Here is a 12,285-nt window from a genome sequence, read left to right as displayed (position 1 = left end):
CAAGGCCTATAATGCAGAGAAGTGTAAGGGGGAGCTGCTTATTTCTTCACACTCTTCCACTCAAGACCAAAGACTGTCCCCTTTCCAAATATTTATCATCTGTATTTGCACCAGCTCTGGTAGGAAGCTTGCCATGTATGCATTGACCACCCAAAGGAAGCTCCCAAGCAACAAAACCCCATGTTTTAAACAGACAAGCAGTCATGTTTAGCTACATTCCAAGAGAAACCTATTTCAAAGTGTGGGTTTTTTCTTTTAAACAAATGTGTTTTGTCTTGCATTCAAATTAATCTTGTTAGAACTTCATCTTTCTTGCCTTGCTGCTCCCACGCTTGCCTCTCATGCTCACAAAGAGTTTGGAGGGATTCATATATTCCTATCATACGACACTCAGAAAAAAACACATAAGCAAAGTTCTGGGGACTGTCACTTTCACAATAAATGCCTCCACTGGCAACCGGCAGTCTACATCACGTGTATTATAAGAGGTTGCCTTACAGATAAATCGCAGATGCCTTCTAAAAGTACACACCCATTGCATTTGTATGTTTTTCTATGCTCTAATACCCTCTTTTAGCTCATAAGTAATTTTTTGTTCAGCTGTGTTCTTGCAGAAGGTCATTAGATCCACCGTTGGAAACACGGTAGCTGATACGTCCTCTTTCGAGGATGGTGATTTCATCACTGAGTTTCCGCCTATGGCCTGTAGTACACGAAAGGAAACCCCAAATGATTGCAAGTCCTATGGACACCAAGAATAGTTTTGCTCGCACACAGAATGTGTGGCTGAGCCCTTAACGAGGCCTGGCCAAACTGATTTCTTGTACAGGAATGCATGAAGGTGGAGGGGCATCACCTGCAAGTTTCTCTGGTGGCCAATCATGCGTAGTGATGGTCTGAAAGCCCACTACCCTACGGCAATCTGGGGCACTCTGTAATACAAGCCAAAATAAGGGTAATGATCTTCAGATTACTCCTGACTCAAACTAGGACATCGCTTCTGAAGAAGGAGTACATGAAAGCATGGTGATACCCTGATTCCTTATCTTCTTGTTTTCATCTGACCTTCTGGTAGACATGAGTGGTCCCTCTGCACAATACTGTCAAAACTCAGAGGTTTCCAATCTGACAAAAAAACCCCACATTTCCGTAGAAGAGGAACTGCTCTGCAAGGCAAATTCTCTCCCGTTATGTGAGGAAGGAGTGGAGTGGAGCCATGCTGGACAAGCATTACAGCAATTTCCCAGTCCTGCCTTACCATTTTGAGGAGAGCAATACGTTATTCCCACATGTATCTTGATAGGGTTATTGGTTCTGCTCACAAACACTTATGGGAAAACGGCAAGCCAGAGCTGCCCTTTTTTGTGTCTTCCGAGTCCCTCACCTGAGGATGGAGTGAGGAATTTCCCATGTTCCTGGTCACAGGGAGGAGATTTGGCTTAGCCACATAAATCTGGGCACAGAGGAAGGGAGAGGCCACTTGAGTGCTGGGGTAGATTTGACTTCATAGAATCACAGAATAGTTTGGGTTGGAAGGGACCTTCAAAGGTCATCTAGTCCAACCCCCTGCAATGAGCAGGGTCATCTTCAACTAGATCAGGTTGCTCAGAGCCCCGTCCAGCCTGGCCTTGAATGTCTCCAGGGATGGGGCATCTACCACCTCTCTGGGCAACGTGCCAGTGTTTTACCACCCACATTGTCCATGCTGACATACAAATCCTTCTAAGCTATGCGTAACACACTGCAATGCCGAAGTACACGCCTGCACCAGGGCAGGGTTAGGGCGAAACAGGGACGTACCCACCCACTGTCAGATGGTAACGGGTTCCCAGCAGAGCACCACAGGACCTTGCCCCACAGCATTTAGAGGTGTTATTAAGAAACACTGAAGCCAAGCTTCTTCCCACTACTAATAAAGAGTCTGGCCAGGAGGACAGGATAAGGCCCTCCCAGATGTGCACTTCAGACCCATTTCTTTCCAAAATGAGTTAGAGCTCAGGTGGCTGTTTCACTGTGCAGCAGGTGCCTCAGGAACTCATTTCTTGGGCAAGTGTTAGCCAACACATTAGGTATCCCTAATCCAGACTTGAATTTCGAGGAAGGGGTGGTAAGGACTGCAATTTAAAATATTCCCAATTCTTTATACTTTGTAACTACGGTCTTCTTATTCTGAAAACAGATTAACCCAGAACTGAAAGAACAGCTAAACAATAGATTCGGTGGATCTGAAATGTTACACACCGGTGATCACTCTGTGCCCGCCTACACACAGACCACAGTTCCTTGACCAAGCCTGGAAACCACATTCTCAGCTGCTACACTTGGCCATAGGGTCACTGATGCCAATGGAGTTGAGCCAGCACTCCTATCCTTTCACAGAAACTGAAAAACCCCTCTGTGACCATGGGCCTGGGTCAAAATAAGGTCTGGGGAATGGTACTTCTCCAGCCAAGAGAAGCATCTTGCAATAGTGACGCTTAAGTGTACCCTGTGTCACCTCTTTTTAGTGTCTTGACCTCTTTTAGCCCTTTGTGCATACGGAGCTTAAATGTTTTCTGGTATTAGTATTAATTAGCTTCACAACAATATTAATCCTTGTTATCATAATATTAATCTCTGTTAGTGATTTGATTAAGAAGCTTTCTTTTCCTTTTAAACAAACCTTTCACACCAAAATCCACACCCAAAGTCCAGTGCAAAGGGAACGCCTGGCCCGACCGCGGACAGCAGGAGTATCACAGACACTGGGACCCTGTGTAGTTTATTAGTTTACGGCTATAAAAACTCAGAAACGGTGCCATCATTTTAAAAAGCTTTCCTCCCTTTCTTTACACTCACTCCTGAGGCTGCAAACTGATGCAATCTGCACTTTCCCTGTTTCTAGCAGCCGTGATCAGTGCCGACTTATCAACTAAAAGTTTAGTTGTACAGATTTCCTGCAGCAACCCAGTTTCCCAGTTGGGCTTTCTTAAAGGGCAAAAATGTTTCCCCCTCACCAGAGTAGAAACCCGGCACCAACTCTGTCTTCGGTGTCAGGCACTAGAGTAAAACTCTCAGTTTTGCTTCAAAGTAACACTGTCCTAAATGCAAGCCAAGCTATGCATCACTTTTGCATACCTTTGCATCCCTTACTGCCCCAAGCTTTTACACTGTCATTTATCAACAAAGCAATTACATCCGAGTTAATAACCACTTAGCAAAAAAAGGAAAGGAACATTAATTAAACCAACATGAAGCCAAGGCTTGTTCTTCTTCACTGACCGTTGCACAGCTGGCAAAACCACAAAAAAAGAGGATTTTCACGACAGTCAGAAAATAAATTGGCAAGAAAAATCCGCCTGCATTCTTCTTGTGTCAAATCCACACGCACAGAGTCTTCCGATGAAGAACGAAAAAAAAAAGCAGGAGGTAGCGAGAGCGAGAAACGCTAAACTGGGCATTTAGGAACCAAATATAAGCTCAATTAACATGTGTCTGGGGAAAAAAAGCCACTTCCACGGGCATGCACAAGCAGCGCGCTGCCACCTGCTCGGGGACAGGAGGGCACTCGCCCACGAGCCCGCGTGGAAACTGCCTCCACGGGGTCCCCGCCGCCTCCCGGGCCCGCTCGGTGCGCCCCGACCCCCGCTGCCCGCCAGCCCCGCCTTTGGGCAGCGCCCGCCCGGCCCGGGGGAAGCCCCAGAGTCCCCGATTCCCACAGACCGGCACGGGGTGTGTGTGGTGGGGGTAAGCGAATTGGGATGGGGTTCGGCGGGAGCCTGACCGTCCAGCGCCAGCATGGATGGGAAGTCCTTGCAGTTGGAGACACCGGTGGAATCGGTCACGCAGGTTTTCCAGAGGTTGGCCCAGAAGGTGGCGGTGGTGATGACCGTGCCGTCGATGGTGGACACCTTCCAGTAGTCGGTGGGCAGCGTGGAGGATACCAGCACCCAACCCGAGATGGTCAGCAGGAAGGCGATGATCTCCGCCGACGTGCTCGCCATGGGCCCGGCAGCAGGCAGCGGGCGGGCGGACGGGCGGACGGGCGGGCAGGCGGCGCGGAGCCGCGGCGGCGGCAGCCCGGCAGCGGCGGCAGGAGTCCCGGCAGCGGCGGAGTCCCGGCGGCGGCAGCGGGCGGAGCGGGGCGGTGGCGGCCGCCCTGGGCTGCGCAGCCCAATCAGCAGAGGCAGCTCCCGGCGCCCACGGGGCCGCCCCCGCCCCGGCCGGCCCCCGCGGAGCCTGCCCGGGGTCTCCCCGGCCGCAGCGGGGCGGGGAGCGGGGCGCTGCCCCCGGGGCGGACCCCAGCCCTGCGGCACGGCGGCGGGAGCGGGGCGATCCCCCGGGGCAGCAATAAAAACAGACCTGAAAAAAAAAACCCAACTAACGGCGGCGCGACCTACAATTAGGCTTTAAGTTCTCCTTCCCCTGCAGGTGAGCCCGGCAGGGCATGGGACAGGGTGGCAGCGACTTGGCAGGTGCTGGAGACATTCAGGTCCAGGCTGGACGGGGCTCTGAGCAACCTGATCTAGTTGAAGATGTCCCTGCTCATTGCAGGGGGTTGGACTAGATGACCTTTGAAGGCCCCTTCCAACCCGAACTATTCTATGGTTCCTTTGCATTTTACTCAGTAGTTTCAGGTTTGCATCTCTTTCTCCATGCAGACATCCTTCTGGCCCTCAAAAACAGCCCTACCAGGGGGTAGTTTCAAGCAAGGCTTATAGAATGGAGTTGTACTGACCATATTGAACACTCCATATTCATGCAAGGAGGTAAGCTTTTAAAATATGTGGCAAGGTTTTATAACCCTCTGAATTTCAGCTGGCCTCCTGTTATTATCCAGCCACAGATGATACAGCTTTTAATAGCTGGTTTTGCATTGTGAGGTGATGAACTTGGGATTTTCTACCTCAGTCTTAATGCACTGGCATCCGATCCTGCAGCTCACAGGGGTAAAGTTATCCACTGCGGCTTGTTCTCTTGTCTGAAGCTGTTTACTTTCCACATGAGTAGTGTATTTGCCATTGATGTGGAAAGTACACTGCCGGTCTTTACTTTCCTCCTATTTATTTCAAAACTATTGTTACATTTTCTAAACCTTTTTGCCAGATGGGCAATCACTGAAGGATAAGTAGCCACATTTACATCATTATTCTTATGATGAATGCTCTTTGGTTTTGCTGTGTGGACACAAACCCGGATGTAATCACATTATAGATACTAAAAAAAAAAAAGAAAAAAAAGGCTAGAGCTGGGTGTATCTTTGGATGTGTGTCAGAATACAATGGGAACAGGCTGTTTGTTAATCTGTTAATGCCCCAGCATGATAAAATGGGGTCCACAGCCATGTTTGCTGATGCATTGGCTCTCTGCCCACTCTCTGCCTCCTTGGTACCCTCCAGCTTGCAGGTGACGCACAGAGGCATTGGCAGGGAAGAGGGAGAAGGGAAAGCAGCAGTAGGCATGTTTGCACAGCAGCATTGAGCATGGAGTCTGCAACAGCTCCTGTTCAACCTCTGTGCCAAGATCTCCTCTCAGGAGAGAAAAGAGAGAGAAAGGGCCTGGATGTGGGTGAGTAACCAGCGGGGGGATTGGACTAGATGAACTTTTGAGGTCCCTTCCAATCCCTAACATTCTGTGTTTGATTCTGTGACCTGCACTCTGCTGTGGTGTTGGGCTGTAGCCAAAGCTCATTTGGGGACACAGGGAAGTGCTTCTGGGTCAAGCAATAAGGGCATGACTGTAGATCCAAGTCTCATTTACATGGCATTCTGACCTATTTATTGTAGGACAGGGCAGCAGAAAGAGAAAAAAAAAAGTTTTGAGTGTTTCCCCCCATCATAGCACTTTCAGGTCTTGCAGACTGGATTTCTCTTGGTGGTGGAAAGCTAGGTCAATCCAAGCAGCTATCAGCTGGGATCTAATCCAGTCTGAGGCAGGAAACTTGAGTCTAAGTCTGGGTCATCATGTTTCCTTCATGCAGGGAATTCACCTATTCTTTTGTTGATAATGTCAATCTGGTTGGTGTAAAGCCTATTGAATCCCAGGGACTAGTCTCTAGGCAAATTTTGGCCAGGGCACATCAGAAGGTTACAGTGTGCTGCCACGCTATAACCAGAAGGCTGGAACAAGTGTTGAAGGACAGAAGCACTGCCTGGGGACTGTTACGTCTGAGTCTGAGCCCTGGGGAAGAAGAGGAGGAGGAAGAGAAGCTTCCTGACAAGCATAAGCACCCCTTCCCAGAGGGGCTGTGGAAGGGGTAGGCTGAGCGGATAACACTGCTGAAGGTGGGTAACTCTACTGAAGCTGCTGTGGGCTCCAGCTGTGATCTCCAACAACCAATTCTGCTGTCCCAGACCACTCTGCTTTCAACAGAGCTGGACTTTGGTTGCGATATGGAATGTGGGTCCGTGTCCCTCTGGCAGGCACCTATGTACCACCAGTGACTTCAGAGGGAGCCCTATGCAGGTGGCTTAAGATAAACGATGTTAACTCCACCTCAAACCTACTCTTTCTATGAGCAAAGGCTCTTCAAGCAGGGCTAATTGATATGTTTATTCCTTTGTAAACACCTTTTTATCCAGAATGACGTAAGGTGGACTCAGAATACACAAGAACCAGACTCACTTCAGCTTCAGGGAAAGGCTTCTCTTTTCTGCTCCTGACACTGCTGCTTCTAGGGACATTTACGTTACTAGTCCAGTTGTTACTGTCTTTCTCATGTAAAAATCTAGAGATTGAGCTTGTGGTCTCCTCTGTGGTGTAAACCCAAAATGACATTGTGCATGGCTGAGTGTTCAGGTTGAGGGCTAAGGGAAGCTGCAAGAGATGCCCTTCCTCTGTGATATTTTCTTTGTGGTGGCTGGGATCTGCAGGGATTAGATGTTGGAAAACATTCATCTGTGAGGCTATGTTTCTCCCTTTATTACATTTTCAGCTTTGCTCTCTTGTGCAACTGCAAATTCTTCCATCATGACCATAACTCACGTGTCTTCCAGCTTCCAGTTTTCCAGAAAACAATGGTCCCTTTTCTCTCCATTGCTGTGCTGGGAACTTGATATCCATATGAAGACATGCATATAACTCCATTCAACCCCTGTCTTCCTGCCACCATAGCTCCCTCCAGCTTTGCCTTGGCTTACTTGGCTATCTTAGCTGTGTTTAACTTGCGTAATGGAGTGAAAGACTTGGCCTTTGCTTTGTTTCTTGTTCCTGTGTTTTGGGACAAGCTATGCCTTGGGAATTTTGTTGAAGCTCCTCAGACTGCTGTGGGACTGATTCCTGTTATTTTTTGTACATAAATTGATCGGACCATTGCACAGTTTTGTGCTGGGTCATTTGAATGAAGCTGGATGTATTCCCTCAGACTGGAAAAGAAAGGTGCTCATATCTTTTTGTAAGAAAACCAACCCTTGTGTTCCATTTTTTTTTTTTTTTTGTGGTACATCTCATTGGCTCTTGGGCATAAAAATTGTGTTTTGAGGGGAATTATAAGTAAGTGTTTAGAACAGAATAGAACAGAATATCTGAGTTGGAAGGGACCTACAGTGATCACCTAGTCCAACTGTCTGACCACTTCAGGGCTGACCAAAAGTTAAAGCACGTTGTTAAGGGAATTGTTCAAAGGCTTCTTAAACACTGACAGATTTGGGGCATCAACTACCTCTCTAGGAAGCCTGTTCCAGTGTTTGACCATCCTCTTGGTAAAGAAATGCTTCTTAATGTCCAGTCTAAACCTTCCCCTTTGAGCTCTGAGCCATTCCCACGTGTTCTATCACTGGATCCCAGGAAGAAGAAATCAGCACCTCCCCCTTCATTTGTGAATCCATGTTGACTGTGCGTGATGTTTGCACTGTTCTTTAAATGTCATTTAGCAGTACTCAGTAGAAACTTCTCCACAATTTTCCCAGGAACTGGGGTTAGACTAACAGGTCTGTAGTTCCTTGGGTCTTCCCTCACACCTTTTTTGCAGGTTGGAATAACACTGGCTAGCTTCCAGTCAGCAGGAACCTCCCCAGACTCTCAAGATTTTTAAACTACATGTATTTTACAAATCAGAATGGAATATTATTCAATAGTTGGATTTTTACAATGTACAAAAATTTCTTGCACTCCTGTGTACAGAAGTCCTTTGTAACTGGCTTTGCTCCCAAGTTTGAAATACAGGATATTATTGTAGCCCTTGCAGGATCAAAATTACAAGCAATCCTAAATTAAACACCGGATGACAACAGCATTTGTTCTTCAGCCAGGGTAAGCAGGCTAGGGTCGTCATGCCTTTGTCCTAGAGTAATTTTTCTTGTAATTTTACCATGCACAGGTTGGGCAACTTGAGACTCTTGCCTGGCTCTGCCATGTTGTGATTTCCAGGGTGCCTAGAGCACTTGTGCAAAAGAAAAAACCAAAAAACCCGACTTTATTTTTCTAAGGCTGAAGGACAACTTCCTTGTTTGCTAGGGTTTCAGTGAGAATTTGAATATTGAAAAGGTAAGGCAGACACGCAGGGAATATAGACAGGCTTCTAAGAGCATCATCACCTGGACAAAGTTGGGTGTTCTGTCAGTGATAGATCTGAGGAGTACACCTCAAATTGGCATACGCATTAGAGGAGATTAACACGACTGTAAAATGAGGAGGTTTGCACGGTGTTCTGCATTGGGAAGAACAAAAAGTGCCACCTAAAAAGTGAGCAACCAGATCATCTTCTCCAAATGGGAGTAGACAAAGGAATGTTTCTGTGTTGCCTAAAAACAGTCCATCAGAGTGAGAACATCAGTTAATGATCACCAGTCCTTGCTGGGGTCGCTACTGTTGTTTTTCTTAAGCTATAAGAAATTGAATTAAATTACTGCATGTTTTTTGTAAACTGCTAGGACAAAAAATGATTTAAAGATATGCATTATGTTCATATGTTATATAACAAAAAGTAGAAAATTTAATAGGAAGTGAAAACTCAGCTTTCAAGGAGTGAAAAATTGCATTCCATAAGCCAATAAACTTTCCTCTCTCTCTCATTCTGTGCAGCACGTTCGGACACTGCAGACTTTTGTTTCTTGACACTGACATTAATACATTATTTCTTTTTTTCTTTTTTTTCAGCTCGGCTTAACTTCGTTGAAAAAAGGCCTGTGTTGTTCCCTGAAAGTTTGTAATACAATGCTTTTAAAAATAGATATAACCTGTTTAACAAACTAAGCAGGAAATGTGAAGAAGTGCATCTCCTACTTTACTAGAGGTGCATTCCACCTGGCCAAGAGCACAGGTGCAGGTCTCGTCATTCAGAAGTTGCCTCCACATCAAATTAAGATTTGCTAAACACAGGTAGATTGCAGTGGTGAGAAACTTTCAGACTGATTTTTAGACTATACGGCCCTATATAAAGCGGTTTACAAAGTGTTTGCAAAATAAAAGAATATGGAATAATGGAATTCAAAAGGATTTAATCAGGGTGGGAGGCAGATAGGCAAATGTCTTTCCAAAGCAGCCAGAGTTCAGAAGCGATCCTTGCCATGAGCCATAAAGATGAAGAGGTCGAGTCCTGACCGGTGGCTGAGCTGCAGGCCAGGGCTGAGATCACGGTGTTCGCAGAGCGGGAACACTTTCCCACCCCATGTGTCCTCTGCCCTCATGTGCCGCAGCTGATCTCAGTCGTTTCCTGAGCACTTGGTGGATCTGGGCATGAGAAGTCTGTCATCTTTTACAGATACCAAGGTAGCTCCCAGCCAGAGGACTCGGAGAAACCGGAGCTGACCCAAAAAAGCAGCAGGACAAGGGGCATGAGTTGCAACGTGGGAAATTTCCATTAGGTATTAGGAAAAAATTGTTTTCCGTGAGGATGGTCAAGCCCTGTAGCAGGCTGCCCAGAGACGCTGTGGGGTCTCCCTCTGTGGGGGTGTTCAAGACCTCACTGGACATTGCCCTGAACAAGCCCATCTGATCAGGTGTATTTTGGACTAGGCAGCCTCTGGAGGTCCTGAATTATTCTGCTACCCTATGATTTTGTTACCTCACTGGAGCAAATAGAGTAGCACTGGGACGTGTTTGGCTTATTATAGCCCTATGTGGTGCACCAGTGCAACTAATGATTACATATTATGTATTACACTCAGAACATAATGGCACGTCATTCCTACTACCCTGTTATTTAGCCCACGTGCTGAAATATTTTCAGAGATTGTGTATTTCAGTTCATAGCAGCAATACATTTAACAACTTTTCCAGCTGTTTACACAGAGGGAATTATTTCATGTAATCATTTCACTTGGAAGAGACCCTCAAGATCATCGAGTTCAACCATAACCTAACCCTAGCACTAAACCATGTCCCTAAGAACCTCGTCTATAGGCCTCTTAAACACCTCCAGGGATGGTGACTCCACCACTTCCCTGGGCAGCCTGTTCCAATGCCTGACAACCCTGTATGTGAAGAATTTTTTCCTAATATGCAATCTAAACCTCCCCTGGCACAACTTGAGGCCAATTCCTCTTGTCCTATCACTTGTTACTTGGGAGAAGAGCCCAACACCCTTCATGCTGCAACCTCCTTTCAGGTAGTTGCAGACAGTGATAAGGTCTCCCCTCAGCCTCCTTTTCTCCAGGCTAAACAGCCCCAGTTCCCTCAGATGCTCCTCATCACACTTGTGCTTCAGTGGTCATCCTTTTTTTTTTTTTAGGATCCCTCTGGATATGCTAAAGAAAACCCAAGGTGGGGAGCATGGCATGGAGGCCTTCAGCTCTGCCAGTGAAATACCCTTCATGAGGCAGCAGGGTGGGGATGAGGAGGAGAGAGGAGCTGCTGCAAAAGATGATGAGCGTGTGCTTCAGCTAAAGGGGATGGCAGCAACTGGAGGCAATGGTGGAGGAGATGACACAGTGTGAGGTGATTGGCAAGCATGGCAAAGGCAGGGGTAGAAATGAGCCATGGGAGATCATGGGCGAGGGGTGATTATTTACACTGTGCTCTTTGTACTTAGCCCTGGTTAGGTACAGCCTTGCCCTCAACCCAAATTTATCCCAGTTTGCAGCTGGGAGGAAAGGGAGACAGGCGAAGGTGAGAGTCAGCCTTACACCTTCTCAGCAGTATCTCTGTCTGCAAGGAAGCTCTTCCCCTGCCCTCCTCTGGTTCCTTTCCCTGATTCCCACAGTGGACCTGTATTTACTCAGAGAAGGGTTGTGCCACAAAGAGGGTGTTGTGGTTTACTGTTTTTGGCCCCGCTGTTTGTCAGGCACCAGTTGTCCCGGCCAGTGGCATAGAAAGATTTCATTTAACCGAGAGCGTGAAAACCACAATCTGGAGCAAAGCAGATTCTGTAGCATGACTTAATCTGAGAGCAAACGGGCTGGGATCAAAAAAGGTCACGGTGACAAAGCGGAGTTAAAAGCTGACTTGGATCAACATGTTCAGCAACTCAGAAACAAAGGGAATAAGGAAATAATATGTGACTTTTTTTCGATCAATACAGATTAAAAAAAATTGATAAACCAGGTTGAAATTAATGTGCATTTGCTCCATCAGCAACACTGCTTCTTTTGATCCTACTGGTTTGATTTGTTTTCTGAAGTGGTGTGTTTGATATAGAAGTGATAGCCAGACTGATCTGACACAAGTGGGTAAAACCCTCCAGCAAAACGGGGGGGGCTGCCTGCAGGTGCAGAAGCTCTTGGATAAAGATAACAGATTTAAAATAAAATTTAAAGGTGCTGAGCTTAAGGAATCACAAATACAACTGACAGTAATGAGGAGAAACAAACACCTTAAAAACATAAATGCCGATGGGAGCGTGCATGTGCTGGGGTACATGCTCTAGTTCCCCTTGTGTTCCCATCCTCGAAGAGGATGCCTTATCAAAAAAATCAAATGGATCAAATGTACTCAGAAGTTTTTTAGTGTACCAAGCTGGGCTTTGGCTCATTTTGTGTGCAATTTGCGTGCATTACTGGGTCTTCCTATTCCTGGGTGTAATGTTGTGACCACAAGCTGACTCTCAAGAAAACAGTCTGATAGTGCCTACTGCATGCAGTGAAGTAGTATATTGCCTAGGAGAAAATTGGTTTGGACTGCTTATTTTTGCTGTGTCTCAGTCCAGAGCAGCCAACAAGACATTCACCAAGAGTAGGACACAATGTGCTCTACCTCTTCTGTTAATGCTTTCATGTTCCCACACTGAAAATATTTTTCTTTCATTACGTTGCAGCAGTTCTGCGTTACCATTGTCCTTGCAAAGAAATAGAGTGTTTTCCACTGATAATAGAGATTCAGGTATGCACCACGTTCTTCTGTTTTCCTCTTTGTTCAACTGTCTTTTCTCAG

At 46.6% G+C, this 12,285-nt stretch overlaps 1 protein-coding gene and 1 long non-coding RNA gene across 10 annotated transcripts in view; one reads left to right on the top strand and one right to left on the bottom strand.

Moving 5' to 3' along the window:
• Nucleotides 1-12,285, bottom strand: part of CLDN10 (claudin 10) — a 61,576-nt gene that overhangs the window by 12,004 nt on the left and 37,287 nt on the right. Inside the window, exon 1 of one of the 2 annotated variants that reach the window (XM_065057034.1) lies at nucleotides 3,764-4,181. The exons of the other annotated variant lie outside the window; for it this stretch is intronic. Coding sequence (XP_064913106.1) covers nucleotides 3,764-3,983 — 220 coding nt within the window. The 5' untranslated portion in view covers nucleotides 3,984-4,181. Of the gene's footprint in view, nucleotides 1-3,763; nucleotides 4,182-12,285 lie in introns of those variants that run through there. 2 annotated transcript variants of the gene reach the window in all.
• LOC110361088 (uncharacterized) overlaps nucleotides 4,780-12,285 on the top strand; it is a 69,274-nt gene continuing 61,768 nt past the window's right edge. For 5 of the 8 annotated variants that reach the window (XR_010471389.1, XR_010471382.1, XR_010471383.1 and 2 more), the window contains exons 1-3: nucleotides 4,780-9,782; nucleotides 10,649-10,854; nucleotides 12,170-12,234. This is a non-coding gene — a long non-coding RNA (uncharacterized LOC110361088). The remainder of the gene's footprint in view (nucleotides 9,783-10,648; nucleotides 10,855-12,169; nucleotides 12,235-12,285) is intronic. The other 3 variants (XR_010471386.1, XR_010471380.1, XR_002417424.2) reach the window with 3 other exon arrangements.

This window comes from Columba livia, chromosome 1 (assembly GCF_036013475.1).
Source record: "Columba livia isolate bColLiv1 breed racing homer chromosome 1, bColLiv1.pat.W.v2, whole genome shotgun sequence".
Taxonomy (NCBI): Eukaryota; Metazoa; Chordata; class Aves; order Columbiformes; family Columbidae; genus Columba; species Columba livia.
This window is presented reverse-complemented; position numbering and strand designations above follow the sequence as displayed.